The following is a 24273-nucleotide window of genomic DNA, read 5'->3' as shown; positions in this document are numbered from 1 at the left end:
TTCCAGGTGCTGCATATCTGTTACTTACAGACTGTCCTTGCATTTATTTTCACACCCTTAATCCCAGGTTAATTTTATACCTTTTGATCTGCAACTATTTTGTAGTCTTTATTATTTGTGTTTGCTTGTATGCAAAGAAAAACTTGTCTATATGCCAAATTTCTTGGTCAAGCAACCCTTAAGCCTGAACATAATGCCTACTCAATATGTGTTGAAAGATGAGTGTGAGTACATTTTTAGAAGCAAAGGGTAGTCAATAGAGTTTAGCAGTTTGGTTTTGCTGAAAACCGCACATACATGAACTTTGGGGTACTGAGTCGAACTGAGTCCCGACTCGGATCACTTTGGAGTTCCAAGTAGAGCCAAGCCCTGGCTAGGATCTTCTCACAAGTTTGAAACTTGGATCTAAAAACCAGATCTCGTGTATTTTGGATTGCATTTAAGTCCATTGTGATTTCAAGTGCTGTGAGGGCCTCATAATGGACATGAAATTAATGTTATTGATGTTAATAAATATTAATACTTTAAGAAAAAAACAGGTCCAAGTTACATGATTTAGTAGTTTCTTGAAATTTTTGAAGAAACACAATATGAAAACTGAATCAAAACACTTGAAGGTGGTTTGGTCAAAACCAAAACACAACGATGATTAAGAACCAAACACAGGGGTCTGCGCACATCTCTAGTAGTCAATTTTCCTACAAACTGGAACATACACAGGGGTCTATTCATGAAGCAGAGAAAAGTCCTGTTTTGCTGAAAACAGGGTTTTTATCTGCTTGGTGCAATTTACAAAGCGGGTTACCGTGGAGAAGCTCTGCTTTCCGCTTCTCCTTTGTGTTCAGATTCGCCATCTCAGGATAGTGTAATCTGAACACCATCACGAAGCAGGCAGGAAAGTTGTTTACCTCCCTGTCTTCTGCCCACAGTACCCACTTCCCGGCTCTGGCTCGGCCCCCTTAATGCCCCAGCAGCCACTGCAGCCTCCCCTGACCTCAGCCACCGGCGCATGAGCAGGGAGGACCTGTCTTCACCTCCCGGCTGTTCACCCTGGACCGCAGCCAACGACAGGACCACCAAACCCCTGGACAGCGCATGAAGACGTCGGAGAGGTAAGTATTCATGAATTGCTACTTAACATAGCTATATATCTCATCAAGCTGATGAATATAAAGTGAAAAGTAACAATTCAGTTTTTGTTTTCTTTATGAATAGACCCCATAGAGACAGAATTGTATTTACCATCTAAACTAACTCGGGAGAAGAATAGGGCAACAGTGCTGAAGCTTAGGATAGCGATAAAAGATGGTGGATATATGCCCCTTTGGCATACACAGAGATAACAACAAGCAATACTCTTGAGTAGTATTTGAGACAGACAGAGCCAATTAGGATACAAAAGCCACAAAGTTGCAACCTGAGTTAAACAGACAAGAATAGGCAGCACAAGCAGCTTTCTTAAATATTTAACATTTATGTAAACTACAGGTCTTTTGTTGCATTTATAGGGATTCACAACCTCTTGACAAGACTTTTAGATACAAGTAAAGATATTCAAAGCTTACTATATACAGCTAGACACCACACACTAAATCTCACAATACACACAATGGATGCTATTGTACTGAATTTAGGAGGCAATCACAACCTTTTGATGTGGAGGAGGTTCTCTGTGCTCATAATATAATATACAAATGAGCTGCAGTTTGGATAGAAAAAGGTTGTCAGTCAAGGGAGCAACAGTTGAGTAATCTGCAGTCTGTGTTTTAGTAGACAGGATCAGAAGAGGGAATGCAGGACAGGCAGTACTGTCATAAAGATAGAAAGCATAGCCAACTTCAGGTAGAAAACGGTCAAGTTTGCAAAAGCAAGTACAAGTTAAATAGATAACAAATGCATAACTCTATATAAAGATAGTACTTGAGATAAGCAGAGATAAAAAGAGGGCAGGCAGTACCTGAGGTAAGCAGAGATAAATAGAAAGCAGGCAGTGCCTTTGGTAAGCAAAGATAAATAGAAAGCAGGCAGTAACTGAGGTAAGCAGATATAAATAGAAAGCAGGCAGTGCCTTTGGTAAGCAGAGATAAATAGAAAGCAGGCAGTAACTGAGGTAAGCAGAGATAAATAGAAAGCAGGCAGTAACTGAGGTAAGCAGAGATAAATAGAAAGCAGGCAGTGCCTTTGGTAAGCAGAGATAAATAGAAAGCAGGCAGTAACTGAGGTAAGCAGAGATAAATAGAAAGCAGGCAGTTCCTAAGGGGAGCATAGATAAGTAGAGGGCAGGCAGTTCCTAAGGGAAGCATAGATAAGTAGAGGGCAGGCAGTACCTTAGGTAGGCAGAGCAAAATAGAGGGTCGACAGTACAAGAGGTAAGCACTGAAATTTAGTGTGCAGGTAGTGTCTGAGGTAAGCATAGATAAATAGAAGGCAAATATAAACTGAAGCAAACATTAAAAGAGGGCAGGTAGTATCTGAAGGAGACAGGGATAAATAGAGTGCAGGTAGTACCTTAGGTAAACAAAGAGAAGGAGGGCAGGTAGTAAATGAGGTAGACAGGGATAAATAGAGTGCAGGTAGTAACTAAGGTAAACAAAGAGAAGGAGGGCAGGTAGTAACTGAGGTAGACAGGGATAAATAGAGTGCAGGTAGTACCTAAGGTAAACAGAGAAGGAGGGCAGGTAGTATCTGAGGTAGACAGGGATAAATAGAGTGCAGGTAGTACCTAAGGTAAACAAAGAGAAGGAGGGCAGGTAGTAACTGAGGTAGACAGGGATAAATAGAGTGCAGGTAGTACCTAAGGTAAACAAAGAGAAGGAGGGTAGGTAGTAACTGCGGTAGACAGGGATAAATAGAGTGCAGGTAGTACCTAAGGTAAACAAAGAGAAGGAGGGCAGGTAGTATCTGAGGTAGACAGGGATAAATAGAGTGCAGGTAGTACCTAAGGTAAACAAAGAGAAGGAGGGCAGGTAGTAACTGAGGTAGACAGGGATAAATAGAGTGCAGGTAGTACCTAAGGTAAACAAAGAGAAGGAGGGCAGGTAGTAACTGAGGTAGACAGGGATAAATAGAGTGCAGGTAGTACCTAAGGTTAACAAGGAGAAGGAGGGCAGGTAGTAACTGAGGTAGACAGGGATAAATAGAGTGCAGGTAGTACCTAAGGTAAACAAAGAGAAGGAGGGTAGGTAGTAACTGAGGTAGACAGGGATAAAAAGAGTGCAGGTAGTACCTAAGGTAAACAAAGAGAAGGAGGGCAGGTAGTAACTGAGGTAGACAGGGATAAATAGAGTGCAGGTAGTACCTAAGGTAAACAAAGAGAAGGAGGGCAGGTAGTAAATGAGATAGACAGGGATAAATAGAGTGCAGGTAGTACCTAAGGTAAACAAAGAGAAGGAGGGCAGGTAGTAAATGAGGTAGACAGGGATAAATAGAGTGCAGGTAGTACCTAAGGTAAACAGAGAAGGAGGGCAGACAATATCTGAGGTAGACAGGGATAAATAGAGTGCAGGTAGTACCTAAGGTAAACAAAGAGAAGGAGGGCAGCTAGTAACTGAGGTAGACAGGGATAAATAGAGTGCAGGTAGTACCTAAGGTAAACAAAGAGAAGGAGGGCAGGTAGTAAATGAGGTAGACAGGGATAAATAGAGTGCAGGTAGTACCTAAGGTAAACAGAGAAGGAGGGCAGACAATATCTGAGGTAGACAGGGATAAATAGAGTGCAGGTAGTACCTAAGGTAAACAAAGAGAAGGAGGGTAGGTAGTAACTGCGGTAGACAGGGATAAATAGAGTGCAGGTAGTACCTAAGGTAAGCAAAGAGAAGGAGGGCAGGTAGTATCTGAGGTAGACAGGGATAAATAGAGTGCAGGTAGTACCTAAGGTAAACAAAGAGAAGGAGGTTAGGTAGTAACTGAGGTAGACAGGGATAAATAGAGTGCAGGCAGTACCTAAGGTAAACAAAGAGAAGGAGGCCAGGTAATAACTGAGGTAGACAGGGATAAATAGAGTGCAGGCAGTACCTAAGGTAAACAAAGAGAAGGAGGCCAGGTAATAACTCAGGTAGACAGGGATAAATAGAGTGCAGGTAGTACCTAAGGTAAACAAAGAGAAGGAGGCCAGGTAATAACTGAGGTAGACAGGGATAAATAGAGTGCAGGTAGTACCTAAGGTAAACAAAGAGAAGGAGGGCAGGTAGTAACTGAGGTAGACAGGGATAAATAGAGTGCAGGTGGTACCTAAGGTAAACAAAGAGAAGGAGGGCAGGTAGTAACTGAGGTAGACAGGGATAAATAGAGTGCAGGTAGTACCTAAGGTTAACAAGGAGAAGGAGGGCAGGTAGTAACTGAGGTAGACAGGGATAAATAGAGTGCAGGTAGTACCTAAGGTAAACAAAGAGAAGGAGGGTAGGTAGTAACTGAGGTAGACAGGGATAAAAAGAGTGCAGGTAGAACCTAAGGTAAACAAAGAGAAGGAGGGCAGGTAGTAACTGAGGTAGACAGGGATAAATAGAGTGCAGGTAGTACCTAAGGTAAACAAAGAGAAGGAGGGCAGGTAGTAAATGAGATAGACAGGGATAAATAGAGTGCAGGTAGTACCTAAGGTAAACAAAGAGAAGGAGGGCAGGTAGTAAATGAGGTAGACAGGGATAAATAGAGTGCAGGTAGTACCTAAGGTAAACAGAGAAGGAGGGCAGACAATATCTGAGGTAGACAGGGATAAATAGAGTGCAGGTAGTACCTAAGGTAAACAAAGAGAAGGAGGGCAGGTAGTAACTGAGGTAGACAGGGATAAATAGAGTGCAGGTAGTACCTAAGGTAAACAGAGAAGGAGGGCAGACAATATCTGAGGTAGACAGGGATAAATAGAGTGCAGGTAGTACCTAAGGTAAACAAAGAGAAGGAGGCCAGGTAATAACTCAGGTAGACAGGGATAAATAGAGTGCAGGTAGTACCTAAGGTAAACAAAGAGAAGGAGGCCAGGTAATAACTGAGGTAGACAGGGATAAATAGAGTGCAGGCAGTACCTAAGGTAAACAAAGAGAAGGAGGCCAGGTAATAACTCAGGTAGACAGGGATAAATAGAGTGCAGGTAGTACCTAAGGTAAACAAAGAGAAGGAGGCCAGGTAATAACTGAGGTAGACAGGGATAAATAGAGTGCAGGTAGTACCTAAGGTAAACAAAGAGAAGGAGGGCAGGTAGTAACTGAGGTAGACAGGGATAAATAGAGTGCAGGTAGTACCTAAGGTAAACAAAGAGAAGGAGGGCAGGTAGTAACTGAGGTAGACAGGGATAAATAGAGTGCAGGTAGTACCTAAGGTTAACAAGGAGAAGGAGGGCAGGTAGTAACTGAGGTAGACAGGGATAAATAGAGTGCAGGTAGTACCTAAGGTAAACAAAGAGAAGGAGGGTAGGTAGTAACTGAGGTAGACAGGGATAAAAAGAGTGCAGGTAGAACCTAAGGTAAACAAAGAGAAGGAGGGCAGGTAGTAACTGAGGTAGACAGGGATAAATAGAGTGCAGGTAGTACCTAAGGTAAACAAAGAGAAGGAGGGCAGGTAGTAAATGAGATAGACAGGGATAAATAGAGTGCAGGTAGTACCTAAGGTAAACAAAGAGAAGGAGGGCAGGTAGTAAATGAGGTAGACAGGCATAAATAGAGTGCAGGTAGTACCTAAGGTAAACAGAGAAGGAGGGCAGACAATATCTGAGGTAGACAGGGATAAATAGAGTGCAGGTAGTACCTAAGGTAAACAAAGAGAAGGAGGGCAGGTAGTAACTGAGGTAGACAGGGATAAATAGAGTGCTGGTAGTACCTAAGGTAAACAGAGAAGGAGGGCAGACAATATCTGAGGTAGACAGGGATAAATAGAGTGCAGGTAGTACCTAAGGTAAACAAAGAGAAGGAGGGTAGGTAGTAACTGAGGTAGACAGGGATAAATAGAGTGCAAGTAGTACCTAAGGTAAACAAAGAGAAAGAGGGCAGGTAGTAACTGAGGTAGACATGGATAAATAGAGTGCAGGTAGTACCTAAGGTAAACAAAGAGAAGGAGGGCAGGTAGTAACTGAGGTAGACAGGGATAAATAGAGTGCAGGTAGTACCTAAGGTAAACAAAGAGAAGGAGGGCAGGTAGTATCTGAGGTAGACAGGGATAAATAGAGTGCAGGTAGTACCTAAGGTAACAAAGAGAAGGAGGGCAGCTAGTAACTGAGGTAGGCAGGGATAAATAGAGTGCAGGTAGTACCTAAGGTAAACAAAGAGAAGGAGGGTAGGTAGTAACTGAGGTAGACAGGAATAAATAGAGTGCAAGTAGTACCTAAGGTAAACAAAGAGAAAGAGGGCAGGTAGTAACTGAGGTAGACATGGATAAATAGAGTGCAGGTAGTACCTAAGGTAAACACAGAGAAGGAGGGTAGGTAGTAACTGAGGTAGACACGGAGAAATAGAGTGCAGGTAGTACCTAAGGTAAACAAAGAGAAGGATTGCAGGTAGTAAATGAGGTAGACAGGGATAAATAGAGTGCAGGTAGTACCTAAGGTAAACAGAGAAGGAGGGCAGACAATATCTGAGGTAGACAGGGATAAATAGAGTGCAGGTAGTACCTAAGGTAAACAAAGAGAAGGAGGGCAGCTAGTAACTGAGGTAGACAGGGATAAATAGAGTGCAGGTAGTACCTAAGGTAAACAAAGAGAAGGAGGGCAGGTAGTAAATGAGGTAGACAGGGATAAATAGAGTGCAGGTAGTACCTAAGGTAAACAGAGAAGGAGGGCAGACAATATCTGAGGTAGACAGGGATAAATAGAGTGCAGGTAGTACCTAAGGTAAACAAAGAGAAGGAGGGTAGGTAGTAACTGCGGTAGACAGGGATAAATAGAGTGCAGGTAGTACCTAAGGTAAGCAAAGAGAAGGAGGGCAGGTAGTATCTGAGGTAGACAGGGATAAATAGAGTGCAGGTAGTACCTAAGGTAAACAAAGAGAAGGAGGTTAGGTAGTAACTGAGGTAGACAGGGATAAATAGAGTGCAGGCAGTACCTAAGGTAAACAAAGAGAAGGAGGCCAGGTAATAACTGAGGTAGACAGGGATAAATAGAGTGCAGGCAGTACCTAAGGTAAACAAAGAGAAGGAGGCCAGGTAATAACTCAGGTAGACAGGGATAAATAGAGTGCAGGTAGTACCTAAGGTAAACAAAGAGAAGGAGGCCAGGTAATAACTGAGGTAGACAGGGATAAATAGAGTGCAGGTAGTACCTAAGGTAAACAAAGAGAAGGAGGGCAGGTAGTAACTGAGGTAGACAGGGATAAATAGAGTGCAGGTGGTACCTAAGGTAAACAAAGAGAAGGAGGGCAGGTAGTAACTGAGGTAGACAGGGATAAATAGAGTGCAGGTAGTACCTAAGGTTAACAAGGAGAAGGAGGGCAGGTAGTAACTGAGGTAGACAGGGATAAATAGAGTGCAGGTAGTACCTAAGGTAAACAAAGAGAAGGAGGGTAGGTAGTAACTGAGGTAGACAGGGATAAAAAGAGTGCAGGTAGAACCTAAGGTAAACAAAGAGAAGGAGGGCAGGTAGTAACTGAGGTAGACAGGGATAAATAGAGTGCAGGTAGTACCTAAGGTAAACAAAGAGAAGGAGGGCAGGTAGTAAATGAGATAGACAGGGATAAATAGAGTGCAGGTAGTACCTAAGGTAAACAAAGAGAAGGAGGGCAGGTAGTAAATGAGGTAGACAGGGATAAATAGAGTGCAGGTAGTACCTAAGGTAAACAGAGAAGGAGGGCAGACAATATCTGAGGTAGACAGGGATAAATAGAGTGCAAGTAGTACCTAAGGTAAACAAAGAGAAAGAGGGCAGGTAGTAACTGAGGTAGACATGGATAAATAGAGTGCAGGTAGTACCTAAGGTAAACAAAGAGAAGGAGGGCAGGTAGTAACTGAGGTAGACAGGGATAAATAGAGTGCAGGTAGTACCTAAGGTAAACAAAGAGAAGGAGGGCAGGTAGTATCTGAGGTAGACAGGGATAAATAGAGTGCAGGTAGTACCTAAGGTAACAAAGAGAAGGAGGGCAGCTAGTAACTGAGGTAGGCAGGGATAAATAGAGTGCAGGTAGTACCTAAGGTAAACAAAGAGAAGGAGGGTAGGTAGTAACTGAGGTAGACAGGAATAAATAGAGTGCAAGTAGTACCTAAGGTAAACAAAGAGAAAGAGGGCAGGTAGTAACTGAGGTAGACATGGATAAATAGAGTGCAGGTAGTACCTAAGGTAAACACAGAGAAGGAGGGTAGGTAGTAACTGAGGTAGACACGGAGAAATAGAGTGCAGGTAGTACCTAAGGTAAACAAAGAGAAGGATTGCAGGTAGTATCTGAGGTAGACAGGGATAAATAGAGTACAGGTAGTACCTAAGGTAAACAAAGAGAAGGAGGCCAGGTAATAACTCAGGTAGACAGGGATAAATAGAGTGCAGGTAGTACCTAAGGTAAACAAAGAGAAGGAGGCCAGGTAATAACTGAGGTAGACAGGGATAAATAGAGTGCAGGCAGTACCTAAGGTAAACAAAGAGAAGGAGGCCAGGTAATAACTCAGGTAGACAGGGATAAATAGAGTGCAGGTAGTACCTAAGGTAAACAAAGAGAAGGAGGCCAGGTAATAACTGAGGTAGACAGGGATAAATAGAGTGCAGGTAGTACCTAAGGTAAACAAAGAGAAGGAGGGCAGGTAGTAACTGAGGTAGACAGGGATAAATAGAGTGCAGGTAGTACCTAAGGTAAACAAAGAGAAGGAGGGCAGGTAGTAACTGAGGTAGACAGGGATAAATAGAGTGCAGGTAGTACCTAAGGTTAACAAGGAGAAGGAGGGCAGGTAGTAACTGAGGTAGACAGGGATAAATAGAGTGCAGGTAGTACCTAAGGTAAACAAAGAGAAGGAGGGTAGGTAGTAACTGAGGTAGACAGGGATAAAAAGAGTGCAGGTAGAACCTAAGGTAAACAAAGAGAAGGAGGGCAGGTAGTAACTGAGGTAGACAGGGATAAATAGAGTGCAGGTAGTACCTAAGGTAAACAAAGAGAAGGAGGGCAGGTAGTAAATGAGATAGACAGGGATAAATAGAGTGCAGGTAGTACCTAAGGTAAACAAAGAGAAGGAGGGCAGGTAGTAAATGAGGTAGACAGGCATAAATAGAGTGCAGGTAGTACCTAAGGTAAACAGAGAAGGAGGGCAGACAATATCTGAGGTAGACAGGGATAAATAGAGTGCAGGTAGTACCTAAGGTAAACAAAGAGAAGGAGGGCAGGTAGTAACTGAGGTAGACAGGGATAAATAGAGTGCTGGTAGTACCTAAGGTAAACAGAGAAGGAGGGCAGACAATATCTGAGGTAGACAGGGATAAATAGAGTGCAGGTAGTACCTAAGGTAAACAAAGAGAAGGAGGGTAGGTAGTAACTGAGGTAGACAGGGATAAATAGAGTGCAAGTAGTACCTAAGGTAAACAAAGAGAAAGAGGGCAGGTAGTAACTGAGGTAGACATGGATAAATAGAGTGCAGGTAGTACCTAAGGTAAACAAAGAGAAGGAGGGCAGGTAGTAACTGAGGTAGACAGGGATAAATAGAGTGCAGGTAGTACCTAAGGTAAACAAAGAGAAGGAGGGCAGGTAGTATCTGAGGTAGACAGGGATAAATAGAGTGCAGGTAGTACCTAAGGTAACAAAGAGAAGGAGGGCAGCTAGTAACTGAGGTAGGCAGGGATAAATAGAGTGCAGGTAGTACCTAAGGTAAACAAAGAGAAGGAGGGTAGGTAGTAACTGAGGTAGACAGGAATAAATAGAGTGCAAGTAGTACCTAAGGTAAACAAAGAGAAAGAGGGCAGGTAGTAACTGAGGTAGACATGGATAAATAGAGTGCAGGTAGTACCTAAGGTAAACACAGAGAAGGAGGGTAGGTAGTAACTGAGGTAGACACTGAGAAATAGAGTGCAGGTAGTACCTAAGGTAAACAAAGAGAAGGATTGCAGGTAGTATCTGAGGTAGACAGGGATAAATAGAGTACAGGTAGTACCTAAGGTAAACAAAGAGAAGGAGGGCAGGTAATAACTGAGGTAGACAGGGATAAATAGAGTGCAGGTAGTACCTAAGGTAAACAAAGAGAAGGAGGGCAGGTAGTAACTGAGGTAGACAGGGATAAATAGAGTGCAGGTAGTACCTAAGGTAAACAAAGAGAAGGAGGGCAGCTAGTAACTGAGGTAGACAGGGATAAATAGAGTGCAGGTAGTACCTAAGGTAAACAAAGAGAAGGAGGGCAGGTAGTAAATGAGGTAGACAGGGATAAATAGAGTGCTGGTAGTACCTAAGGTAAACAGAGAAGGAGGGCAGACAATATCTGAGGTAGACAGGGATAAATAGAGTGCAGGTAGTACCTAAGGTAAACAAAGAGAAGGAGGGTAGGTAGTAACTGCGGTAGACAGGGATAAATAGAGTGCAGGTAGTACCTAAGGTAAGCAAAGAGAAGGAGGGCAGGTAGTATCTGAGGTAGACAGGGATAAATAGAGTGCAGGTAGTACCTAAGGTAAACAAAGAGAAGGAGGTTAGGTAGTAACTGAGGTAGACAGGGATAAATAGAGTGCAGGTAGTACCTAAGGTAAGCAAAGAGAAGGAGGGCAGGTAGTATCTGAGGTAGACAGGGATAAATAGAGTGCAGGTAGTACCTAAGGTAAACAAAGAGAAGGAGGTTAGGTAGTAACTGAGGTAGACAGGGATAAATAGAGTGCAGGCAGTACCTAAGGTAAACAAAGAGAAGGAGGGTATATAGTAACTGAGGTAGACAGGGATAAATAGAGTGCAGGTAGTACCTAAGGTAAACAAAGAGAAGGAGGCCAGGTAATAACTGAGGTAGACAGGGATAAATAGAGTGCAGGTAGTACCTAAGGTAAACAAAGAGAAGGAGGGCAGGTAGTAACTGAGGTAGACAGGGATAAATAGAGTGCAGGTAGTACCTAAGGTAAACAAAGAGAAGGAGGGCAGGTAGTAACTGAGGTAGACAGGGATAAATAGAGTGCAGGTTGTACCTAAGGTTAACAAGGAGAAGGAGGGCAGGTAGTAACTGAGGTAGACAGGGATAAATAGAGTGCAGGTAGTACCTAAGGTAAACAAAGAGAAGGAGGGTAGGTAGTAACTGAGGTAGACAGGGATAAAAAGAGTGCAGGTAGTACCTAAGGTAAACAAAGAGAAGGAGGGCAGGTAGTAACTGAGGTAGACAGGGATAAATAGAGTGCAAGTAGTACCTAAGGTAAACAACGAGAAGGAGGGCAGGTAGTAAATGAGATAGACAGGGATAAATAGAGTGCAGGTAGTACCTAAGGTAAACAAAGAGAAGGAGGGCAGGTAGTAAATTAGGTAGACAGGGATAAATAGAGTGAAGGTAGTACCTAAGGTAAACAGAGAAGGAGGGCAGACAATATCTGAGGTAGACAGGGATAAATAGAGTGCAGGTAGTACCTAAGGTAAACAAAGAGAAGGAGGGCAGGTAGTAACTGAGGTAGACAGGGATAAATAGAGTGCAGGTAGTACCTAAGGTAAACAGAGAAGGAGGGCAGACAATATCTGAGGTAGACAGGGATAAATAGAGTGCAGGTAGTATCTAAGGTAAACAAAGAGAAGGAGGGCAGGTAGTAACTGAGGTAGACAGGGATAAATAGAGTGCAGGTAGTACCTAAGGTAAACAAAGAGAAGGAGGGCAGGTAGTAACTGAGGTAGACAGGTATAAATAGAGTGCAGGTAGTACCTAAGGTAAACAAAGAGAAGGAGGGCAGGTAGTATCTGAGGTAGACAGGGATAAATAGAGTGCAGGTAGTACCTAAGGTAAACAAAGAGAAGGAAGGCAGCTAGTAACTGAGGTAGGCAGGGATAAATAGAGTTCAGGTAGTACCTAAGGTAAACAAAGAGAAGGAGGGTAGGTAGTAACTGAGGTAGACAGGGATAAATAGAGTGCAAGCAGTACCTAAGGTAAACAAAGAGAAAGAGGGCAGGTAGTAACTGAGGTAGACATGGATAAATAGAGTGCAGGTAGTACCTAAGGTAAACACAGAGAAGGAGGGTAGGTAGTAACTGAGGTAGACACGGAGAAATAGAGTGCAGGTAGTACCTAAGGTAAACAAAGAGAAGGATTGCAGGTAGTATCTGAGGTAGACAGGGATAAATAGAGTGCAGGTAGTACCTAAGGTAAACAAAGAGAAGGAGGGCAGGTAGTAACTGAGGTAGACAGGGATAAATAGAGTGCAGGTAGTACCTAAGGTAAACAAAGAGAAGGAGGGCAGGTAGTATCTGAGGTAGACAGGGATAAATAGAGTGCAGGTAGTACCTAAGGTAAACAAAGAGAAGGAGGGCAGCTAGTAACTGAGGTAGGCAGGGATAAATAGAGTTCAGGTAGTACCTACGGTAAACAAAGAGAAGGAGGGTAGGTAGTAACTGAGGTTGACAGGGATAAATAGAGTGCAAGTAGTACCTAAGGTAAACAAAGAGAAAGAGGGCAGGTAGTAACTGAGGTAGACATGGATAAATAGAGTGCAGGTAGTACCTAAGGTAAACACAGAGAAGGAGGGTAGGTAGTAACTGGGGTAGACACGGAGAAATAGAGTGCAGGTAGTACCTAAGGTAAACAAAGAGAAGGATTGCAGGTAGTATCTGAGGTAGACAGGGATAAATAGAGTACAGGTAGTACCTAAGGTAAACAAAGAGAAGGAGGGCAGGTAATAACTGAGGTAGACAGGGATAAATAGAGTGCAGGTAGTACCTAAGGTAAACAAAGAGAAGGAGGGCAGGTAGTAACTGAGGTAGACAGGGATAAATAGAGTGCAGGTAGTACCTAAGGTAAACAAAGAGAAGGAGGGCAGGTAGTATCTGAGTTAGACAGGGATAAATAGAGTGCAGGTAGTACCTAAGGTAAACAAAGAGAAGGAGGGCAGCTAGTAAATGAGGTAGACAGGGATAAATAGATTGCAGGTAGTACCTAAGGTAAACAAAGAGAAGGAGGGTAGGTAGTAACTGAGGTAGACAGGGATAAATATAGTGCAGGTAGTACCTAAGGTAAACAGAGAGAAGGAGGGCAGGTAGTATCTGAGGTAGACAGGGATAAATAGAGTGCAGGTAGTACCTAAGGTAAACACAGAGAAGGAGGGTAGGTAGTAACTGAGGTAGACAGGGATAAATAGAGTGCAAGTAGTACCTAAGATAAACAAAGAGAAGGAGGGCAGGTAGTAACTGAGGTAGACATGGATAAATAGAGTGCAGGTAGTACCTAAGGTAAACACAGAGAAGGAGGGTAGGTAGTAACTGAGGTAGACAGGGAGAAATAGAGTGCAGGTAGTACCTAAGGTAAACAAAGAGAAGGAGGGCAGGTAGTATCTGAGGTAGACAGGGATAAATAGAGTACAGGTAGTACCTAAGGTAAACAAAGAGAAGGAGGGCAGGTAGTATCTGAGGTAGACAGGGATAAATAGAGTGCAGGTAGTACCTAAGGTAAACAAAGAGAAGGAGAGCAGGTAGTAACTGAGGTAGACAGGGATAAATAGAGTGCAGGTAGTACCTAAGGTAAACAAAGAGAAGGAGGGCAGGTAGTAAATGAGGTAGACAGGGATAAATAGAGTGCAGGTAGTACCTAAGGTAAACAAAGAGATGGAGGGCAGGTAGTAAATGAGGTAGACAGGGATAAATATAGTGCAGGTAGTACCTAAGGTAAACAGAGAAGGAGGGCAGACAATATCTGAGGTAGACAGGGATAAATAGAGTGCAGGTAGTACCTAAGGTAAACAAAGAGAAGGAGGATAGTTTGTAACGGAAAACTAAGCATAGATAAATAGAGAATAGCCAGTATCTGAGGTAAGCATAGATAATCATCACTAATATGGATATAGTCAAAAATAAGTAGACATGAAAATCTGGTCACAGGGTATAAATATCAATATTAATGACTTTGGTGGTGAAGGAAGTAGGGGAAAATGGATGTGGTACCATTTTTATTGACCTGATAAATGGCTGTGGTGTTGTGCCCTTGAGTTGCAGAGCACAGTGCCACCCTTCTTATCAGGTAACAGCAACAGATCATGTGTGATAATTATTACACCTGCCATATATAATAATTTGTGCATCTTTAAAGTAACCTGCAGCTGACCTCAATTATCCTACTCCATCCTTGCAGTGTCAATAAAAGAGGAGCCAGAAACTGAGGTACGAATGGTTAATGGGAAGCCAAAAAAGATCAGAAAACCAAGAACGATCTACTCTAGTTACCAGTTGGCAGCTCTGCAGAGACGGTTTCAAAAGGCCCAGTATTTGGCACTGCCTGAGAGAGCAGAACTTGCGGCTCAGTTGGGACTTACACAAACACAGGTAATTAACAATTAAGAGTATATAATGACACGCCAATGTAGCAAAAGCAAAATTGTACAAAGCTATCAATTTATGATGGCATGTCCTGAGATGGATATGCGCATTGGGAGCAGGAACGCACACCTCAAGCTTTCACTACCGCAACGGAGATGGGACAGGCCAGGAGAGGAGAGCAGCGCCAACACAGGTAAGTATTACAGTGAGGTGGCCTGAAATGAGAATAAATTAAGTCACATAACAATAACAAGATTATGAGAAATTGTACCATGAAGGCTCTCACACACAGGCATCGAAAAAACATTTGTAGTTAAAAGCATAGACAAAACCTTGTAGGTTGTTCTTGCTTTTAACAGAAAATGAGGTCTTGGGTTTGATTTCCACCAGGGCCCAAATGAAATAGCTTGTGAGTTGTGGGCAGCGTCATATATATGGGCTTAGGGCTTTAACTATGTGGAATGTGTATGTGCTCTCTGTGTTTGCATGAGTTTGCCCCGTTTTCCTCCTACAAAGTCCAAAAACATACTGGTATATTAATTGACCTGTCAAAAATGGACCCAACTGTGTGTTAGGGATTTTAGGCTGTAAAATTAATGGGACAGGGACTGACTGAAATGAATGACCTTAAATAGCATTCAACAATAGTAAACCAAGATGGCTGCCTTAAGCAGGGCTGTAGCAGAGTGATATTCCACCTTGTGCTGGCCTCGCCCTTCCCATCCCAGCCCCAGGAAGGAGTTGAGCAGATCTGTGGTAGCGACTGGGGAGTCTCTAGGCTGCAGAGTGACATTCTAGGCACCATGCAAGTCAAATGCTGGTGCAATGATGGGGCATCTAGGCCCTGCGCCTAGGGTGGCAGTACCACTTGCTCACCTCTAGTTACGGCCCTGGCTTCACCCTCTGCAAAGTGCTTTGAGTCCTATTGGGACAAGGGCACTATATAAAAAAAATATTATTATTATAGTATGAGCATTCCCATAAAAACCCATTATATAATAAGGGGAAGATTTATCAAAGCTTGAAGAGAGATAATGTGGAGAGAGATAAAGTACCAACCAGTCAGCTTCTAACTGCCATTTTACAGACTATGGGGCTCATTTATCAACAAGTTTTCATACGAAGCGAGTTTTAAAACTCGTTCCGTATGATAATTGTGCTCCAGCCAATCAGCTCCCAAATGTCATTTTCCAAACAGATGACAGTTAGGAGCTGACTGGCTGGAGCACCATTAGCATAGGCAATGAGTATTAAAACTTGGTGTATGATAAAACTCATTGATAAATGGGCCCCTGTGTTTGAAAAATGACAGTTGCTGATTGGTTGGTAGTTTATCTCTCTCCACTTTATCTCTCTTCAAGGTTTGATACATCTCCCCCTAAAGTGTATGTGTAAAAGTCCTTAACTGACTTTCTAATTTGGACTATTTTTATTAAATACAGTTTTATAACTGAAGTGCTTACTGCACATCTACATGAAAATCCTAAGGCTTGTATAAATATAGACAGCATGTACAGTATATATTTTCATGCTCAGGGTCAATGGTATGATATGAAACCAGGATAGTAAGGATTTAATTTGCTGTTTTTCTGAGAGGACAAATTTTCAGATAATAGCAAAACTATAATTATAAATCTGGTAGTGTTCCCGCTAGAGTTGAATAAAATAATTGGCTTAGCAGAGAAAGAAATTAGTAATTCAAACTTGCGCACAATGGTATAGGAACAAACAATTGTAATATTTAGGTATAAATAAAAATATTTTAACTGCTGTTTAAAGTGTAGTAATGAAAAGACTTACAACAGCATGTGCTAGATATCTGCTTTTCATTGTTTGCTAGAAGCAGTGAACAATAGAATGAGAGTATCTACACATGGATGAATCTTAAGCTGGGTACACACCATACAATGGTGCGACCCATGGATCTGGCGACCGATGTAATGATACATCTCGCGTACACACTGCATGATCTGCCGTATGATGGTACGATGCATCGTTACATAGTGTTCCCTCTAGCTCCGGCGGCAGGCAGGGCGCCGGAGCTAGAGAGGGCAATGTTGTGCATGCGCCTTCGGCGTGCGCGCGTCCGAAAAGGGGCGTGGTTACGAAAAGGGGGCGTGTCTATAAGACGCGTCCCCCTTTTCGTCATACTTGGGGGCGTGCCCGGCGCTTACGGACATGCCGGGCAGCCCCCAAGCGCTGCAGAAAGGGAGAATAGACGCCGGGCGCATGCGCCCGGCGTCTATTCCCCGGCGGTGACCGGGTCACCGCATGTTTGTCCACCCGCGGGACACTGCGTCCCGCGGGTGAGAACGGCTCCCGCAGGCTGTTAGGGCAGGGCGCTTTTTGCCCTCCTCCTGGAGGGCAGGGTGCTTTTTGCCCTCCAGAAGGAGGGCAGGGCGCCGCGCCCCGCTAAAACAGCCTAGCGGGAACACTAGTTACATGCTGCATGTAACTATACCACATAGTTCATTGCATCATCCCATCTGACATGCAGGACAGCAGATGGGATGATGCAATGAACGATGGCCGAGAACGAGAGAACGGGCGTACACACTTTACAATGTGTACGATATATCATGCCAAGCTGCATGTAGTGTGTACCCAGCTTACGTTACATCTGCATCTGCTTTCGGCTTGTATTGGTGTATAATCAAGGTCACATGGACCTAGCCGAGGAGGGTACAGGGAAATAAGAAATTTATCTTCAGTGGAAACATCTGCAGTTGTGAGAGTCTGTACTGGATGGGGGCCAGTACCGATGCACATTTCACCCGTTACCGGCTTGTTCACAGTCTGTGCTAGTTGCACAAATACAGATGTGTCCACATACATCCATCCTCCGTGCGCAACAAGTCACGTTAAAAATAACGCTTGAGCGCCAAGTGACTCGGTAGTGCCGAGCATCTTTTCGTGTAACTTTTTTCCTTAAAATGCATATTATTCACGAGGCAATGCAAATAGGACGCACAAGCACCTTCTGCTGATTAAATATGTGGCATGCCTATATTCTGTGTACGACTGCTGCTTTGTCTGCATACAAAATGCTACATTACAGTGTTACAGCTGCATATCATTTTAATCAGCAGACGCTGCTTATGTTTCTTAGTTAGGGGAAAAAGTCACACAAAAAGACGAACAGCGCTTACCGAGTCACACCCGGCATGGCGCGACTAGAAGGGCTCTTTAACGAGCAAGGATGCTAGATGTATGTAGACACATCTGTATATAATACAACAGCAAAGCAAGTATATAATGACTCGATACATAATAAATCAACTACTTACATACATGTAAACAGTGACATATAATATGGAAAACCAGCAGAATTGAGATTAATGTTTTGTAGTGTAACACTCACATCAGGGCCGAAACTAGGATTTTTGTCACCCCGGGCAAGACAGTAATTTGGCGCCCTCCTGGTAATCCCCCATAGTAATGCCCCCTGCAGCAGTACCCCTATAGTAATGCCCCTTTCATCAGTGCACCTATAGTAATGCTCTCTGAGGTAATGCCCCTGTAGTAGTGCCCATATAGTAATGCCCCATAGTAGTGCTCATATAGTAATGCCCCTATAGTAGTGCCCATATGGTAATGCCCCCATCGTAATGCCCCTTTAGTAGTGCCCATATAGTAATGCCCCTGTAGTAGTGCCCATATAGTAATGCTCCTGTAGTAGTGCCCATATGATATTGCCCCCATAGTAGTACCCATATAGTAATGCCCCTGTAGTAGTGCCCATATGGATATGCCCCTGTAGTAGTGCCCATATGGTAATGCCCCCATAGTAATGCCCATATAGTAATGCCCCCATAGTAATGCTCCTGTAGTAGTGCGCATATGGTAATGCCCCTGTAGTACCGCTTACACAATAAAAAATAACAATACTTACCTTAAACCCTGCTCCTACGTCCGCTGCCTTCTGGTCTGCCTGGCTGCTACTCGGAACTATGGGAGCCCCTCTGCGGCGCCAGGCTGGAGGACACTGGCGACAGGTGTAGCGGAGCTCCCGGTGCACATGCACCTGTCAGCCCCCCTAGTTGCAGCCCTGCTTACATACATACAAATACATGTTGATAATTGAAAAAGGATTGGGCAAAACATTGCAATATTTTCCATTAATGTACATCAGTATCACTTTTGCAGCACCCGAAATAATCTTACTTCTCTGAACGTATTGAAACTTCTCTTTGCGGAACTTGGTTTGAAATGTGTCATCAGGCAGGCCAAGCTGGAATTAGATGCAGAAATTCACCCATATACCTAGTTGTACACATGTATGCAACAGCACCATCCCCATTCATTAGCTTGATTAAATAGCCATCATCATTAATAGTCCTATGTCTGGTGCAAGAGAACCACCTGGAATCGGGCAGATCTCCTTGTACCACAACGCAGCATAGCCTGCAATTCTGTGTACAAGCCCTTGTCACGCCTGCACTAAACTTAGCATATGAGCGAATGCCATGTTGCTGCCCAGTTACGCCCATTACAGTAAGTCAAAATTGCAAATGCGACTGAGATGCGTACACTGTACATGCTTGATGTTCTAACTAATTTTTTATATGTTTAGCTGTGCAATGACTATGGGTTTATTATTCAGAGACATGCTCAAATAGAAACGTATAACTGTGCTTTCAAACAATATTATAGCTTCAAAAATACATTGCTGATCTGAAAGCTGTATGGCAGCTACTTATTGTAGTTAGATAGAATATGCTGATGTAAAAAAGTAAATATTTGTCCATGCTTAGTTGCCATAGACACAGATTGTAAGCTTGCGAGCAGGGCCCTCATACCTCCGCCTGTAATTACCAGACTTGTTTTAATACTGTTTGTTCCCAATTATAAAGTACAACAGAATAGTCTGGCTCTATATAAGTAACTGTTAATAAATAACTGTTATTACAAATAAGATCACCAAATAGGATCACCAAATACCTTCTCATTAAGGGGGGAGGTGTAGCAAGTCTTGGGCATATATTTACTAAAGTGCGGGTTTTTAGAAGTGGAGATGTTAGCTATAGCAACCAATCAGATTCTAGCTATTATCTTCTAGAAAGTGTTAGATAAATGTTAAGTAGAATTTGATTGGTTGCTATGGGCAACATCTCCACTTTCAAAAATCTGCACTTTAGTAAATATACCCCTTGGAGAGAGATAAAGTGGAAGAGTTGCCCAAAGCTACCAATCAGCTTCTAACTGTCATTTCAAAGATTGTAATAAATAAATGAGTCAAAATCATTTGAAGATGATCCCGCACCGGACTAAAATATGACAATATGTAATAACCAACTTGTCTTAAGATATATATGTAGTAATTTGAATGGGTGAGGTAGTTGCCGGTGCTCCCTAGGAAAATGTAAGTAAATACACATAACTATACAAATCAACAGAAATGCTAAGCAAAATAATTTCCTATCATGGGGCACTCATTGTATGAAAATTTATGCAGTGTTAAGATGTAAAGATAATATAAATAAAATGTAACCTTTATTCAGACCATTAAAAATGTAGGGAATTAGATATCCAGACTTAAGTAGTAGAAATTGACTAGTCTGCCCCTAGAAATATAAAAAAACACTTATTTTAATTAATGAAAAACCATATAATGATCTAAAATGGTGTAGTGGAGAATAAATAGATCTGAAATATATACACAATGGTATCTCACCACCTAGGAGCATACAATATAGAGGTTTAGTGTTTCTCCGTATATGTCAATCTTTTGAACACAGAGAATTCTTAATCACAGTAAAAGTATCAATACTGAACACATCTAATTGTTCCATACACGTGTTTTCACAGGTATTCCAAAAGTAGTTAGCAGCAAGAAAATATGTGTGCACTAAATCGCTTACCCATATAGCACATATATCAAGTATATCAAAAATATTAGTGGGACAGCAAAAAGCCCTTAAAAATCGTATTGGTATATGTGCTGGAGTATCCACAAATTAAGAAATTTCACATATATCAGTAACGTTTCACATATATTGGTAGCATTGATAGGGCAACCATAGCCCTTGAAAAAATATTGTTGCTGTAGTGTGTAGTGAAATATTTTTCACAGAAAAAATCCTTAACTAAAAAGTAAGTATATCAGATGTGATATTCCATAGGAAAAAGACACATAATATTATTGATAACAAAAACAGTACATCGGTGTGAAATACCGCCGGCCACATGTCCAGCGGTTCGATTCCCGGCAGCGGCAGCCCGACACTGGAACAGATCCCTTCAATGGCAGCCCGACAACGCTGGAAATCCTGATCGTCCCTAGGTAAGTATTAACTAACCTAACCTACCCCCCTAACCCTAACCCTCCCTTAGGGGTGCCTAAGCCTAACCTCCCACCCAAGTGCCTAACCCTAATCCCCCCTCTAAGTGCCTAACCCTAACCCCCCCTTCCCCGCTGCCTAAACCTAAGTCCCCCAGGGGGTGCCTAACCCTAACCTCCCACCCGGGGGTGCCTAACCCTAACCCTCCCTCTCCCTAGCCTAACCCTAACCTCCCGGGGGGTGCCTAACCTTAAGTCCCCCCCGGGAGCCATAAACCTAACCCTCCTCCCCGCGCGGCTTTCTGCTTGTGGCACGGGATGCCGTGCGCCGGGATATGACAGTCGGGAAGCCGGCTGTCGGTATAATGTCAGCTGGCCTCCCGATTGCATCCCCATAGCCCATGCATAACATTGTTTTGCAAAAGATATATTAAATAGGATAGGTGAGTAGTACGGCACTGTGTTGCCTCCATTCTTTCTGCTGTCGGGTGTCATAGTAGAGAGGACACTGGATGAGAGAGGGACTCCGGCAATGGTGATAGAAAAAAGATAAGGTGTGAGTGAGAAGTCCCGTGCAGAGTGTTAGATGGTCTCTGTTGCCGAAGGCATTGCAGAGACCAAAGTCGCGAGAGAGAGAGAGAGAGAGAGAGAGAGGAGAGAGGAGAGAGGAGAGAGGAGAGAGGAGAGAGGAGAGAGGAGAGAGGAGAGAGGAGAGAGGAGAGGAGAGAGAGAGAGAGAGAGAGAGACTGACTGTGGTCGGAACCGGCACTCCACTCTCAAAAATACTCACGCTCTGGCGCCCTCTGGATATCGACAAGGTATAGTGTTAATACTAACAAGCAGCGGCACTCAGAGACTTAGTAACAAATTTAAATAGTGTATTGGCAAAAATACATGACCTAATTCCAACGTTTCGGGACACGCAAGTCCCTTTGGCAAGGTCTCTGAGTGCCGCTGCTTGTTAGTATTACCACTATATCTATAGTGCTCATGATGAAGGTGTTGGTTTAACACCGAAACGGCACACTGGAGGGAAACTTGTGATGAGTACTCTTATTGATGATGCCATGTTGCTGCTATATACTCTGCGTATGATGTTTAACAAGTCCCTCTGAGCCTTTACTTCTCTATGGATATGCACTTTATATGGATATACATTTTTTGATGGATAAAATACTTTTTCATATTATATGGATGTGCTGACTCTCTCTTCTCTATACCAAGTAACATGTTAAGTGCCTGCACTCCAACATTTTACGCTCTATAGTGTGTGCTGCTGGTCTCATTTGACTCTATATATTTATATATATATATATATATATACATATATATATATATATATACATATATATATATATATATATATATATACATATATATATATATATATATATATATATATAGCCAAGCAGTTCCTGTGTTATATATAAATAGTGTAATTTAGGTCATCCTGTAAATACAAGTCCTTGTCAGGTAAAGGTCTCTAAGGAAGGTTTTATCCAACCACAACACTGAATATTTGTCTTGTGCTCCGTTTGTAAAAGTCAACTGAGGTATTGTGAAGGGTGGGAGATGTCCGGGTGGGGTGTTTATGGTCAGGGAGGTGATATCCTGAGGCTTCCTTATACTGATTTACAAAACACAATGTTGCTGTGAAACTGGGTTTGGTCCTTTTGGAATAGAGCTTGGGATGACTCACAGGGCGGGGAAAAATCGGGACAGAGGTGTAGTGCTAGTGTGGGGGTAGGAAGAGTATAGAGAGAAAGAAAACACATAATGAGAGCTTAGTAGTTTAATACACAGGACTTGTCATTGCTAAGATGTCAGCCCTGTTAGGATCAAGGACCGGTATTTTAATTAGTGGTCAGTCCCATGTGCGACCAACTTCAAATGTGCTTCTTCGTCATCGTTTAGTCCTCATTATGTGATCTGACAACAAGTATAATGAGTCCCTTCCTAACATCAAAGTGTACTAAGTATTTATTTAATAGCAAAAGCATCTATTCCCGCTCTGCATACCCGCTGCTCTGCTAAGCAGAGCAACGGTGTATGATTCCCCCAACTTCCCTTCCCACCGGGGGACACTGCGGCCTGCGGGTGGGACAGCGGGACAGTCCCAGAAAAATGGGACAGTTGGGAGGTATGCTATAGAGGGTACATTTACTAAGATCAGAGTTCTATCAAGAAGTGATGTTGCCCATAGCAACCAATCAGATTCCAGGTATAATCTTCTAGAAGGTATTAGATAAATGAGAAGTAGAATCTGATTGGTTGCTTTGGCCAGCATCACTTCTTAAATAGAACTCCCATCTTAGTAAATTTACGCCTAAGTTCCTTATAGAAGTGCATTCATGGAAATCACATACTGTATATCCCTATAGAAATTAGGTGTAATGATTCTTCATGTTTTTGTTTTTTTTAAATAATGTATAACTATTATGTTATGCAGGAAAACAGCTCAACATAGGTTACTTCCTGAGACCTATTAGTCTCTAACAGGGATAAGCAGATTTGTTTGATGACACATATCTATGGAATACATCCATTGTTATTATTGTGCTTTTAAAATGATAATTCATTGACAAGCCAGGATATACAGGGGGGGGGGGGGGGGAGTTGTTGATAAAATAATTCAGCCCTTCAGGGAGGTTTTCTGGGTACTCCGACGGGATGCAGTCATGTGACTGGCGGCCGCAAGGCTGCCGGTCACAATCCCGACAGCGGAATGCCGGCTAGGGATTTATGATAGGCGTGCTGGTAGTGTAGGAGGGGTTGCCTGGGTGCTGGTAGTACAGTAGGGGGGTGCCTGGGTGATGGTAGCATAGTAGGGGGTGTCTGGGTGCTGGTAGCGTAGGAGGGGGTGCCTAGGTGCTGGTAGTATAGGAGGGGACGCCTGGGTAATGGTAGTGTAGGAGGGGGGTGTCTGGGTGATGGTAGTGCAGTAGGGGTGTGCCTGGGTGATGGTATTATTATTATTACATTTTATTTATAGGGTGCCACAAGTGGTCCGCAGCGCCGTACATACAGTAAAGGGTACACAGAACACTACATTACAATACAGTAACCAAAATATAAACAGAACACAAGTAACAATTAGCAACACAACTCTCCATACACAGTACAGCTCTGAAGGTGAAGGCTGTCATAGAAGCGCTAGAGAAGAAGGCTGTGAGGCAGTGGGGAGGAGTACCCTGCTCCTAGGAGCTTACAATCTAGGGGTTAGTGTAGTAGGGGGTGTCTGGGTGCTGGTAGTGTAGTAGGGGGTGCCTGGGTGATGGTAGTATTGTAGGTGGGTGTCTGGGTGCTGGTAGTGTAGGAGGGGGTGCCTAGGTGCTGGTAGTATAAGAGGGAATGCCTGGGTGATGGTAGTGAGAGTAGGAGTGGGGTGTCTGGGTGCTGGTAGTGTAGGAGGGGTTGCCTGGGTGCTGGTAGTGTAGGAGGGGGGTGTCTGGGTGATGGTAGTATAGTAGGAGGGGGTGTCTGGGTGATGGTAGTATAGTAGGAGGGGGTGTCTGGGTGCTGGTAGTGTAGGAGGGGGGTGTCTGGGTGATGGTAGTATAGTAGGGGGGTGTCTGGGTGCTGGTAGTGTAGGAGGGGGTGCCTAGGTGCTAGTAGTATAGGAGGGGATGCCTG

The 24273-nt window shown here is 43.2% G+C and overlaps 1 protein-coding gene across 1 annotated transcript in view; it reads left to right on the top strand.

The window, feature by feature from the left end:
• The window catches only part of DLX3 (distal-less homeobox 3), a 32806-nt gene that overhangs the window by 3253 nt on the left and 5280 nt on the right, over positions 1-24273 (top strand). The window contains exon 2 of the mRNA XM_088443562.1: positions 14176-14366. Coding sequence (XP_088299688.1) covers positions 14176-14366 — 191 coding nt within the window. The remainder of the gene's footprint in view (positions 1-14175; positions 14367-24273) is intronic.

Source organism: Taudactylus pleione, unplaced genomic scaffold, assembly GCF_031769625.1.
Source record: "Taudactylus pleione unplaced genomic scaffold, aTauple2 ptg000331l, whole genome shotgun sequence".
Taxonomy (NCBI): Eukaryota; Metazoa; Chordata; class Amphibia; order Anura; family Myobatrachidae; genus Taudactylus; species Taudactylus pleione.
Note: the sequence above shows the minus strand (reverse complement) of the source record. Positions and strands in the feature narration are given on the sequence as shown.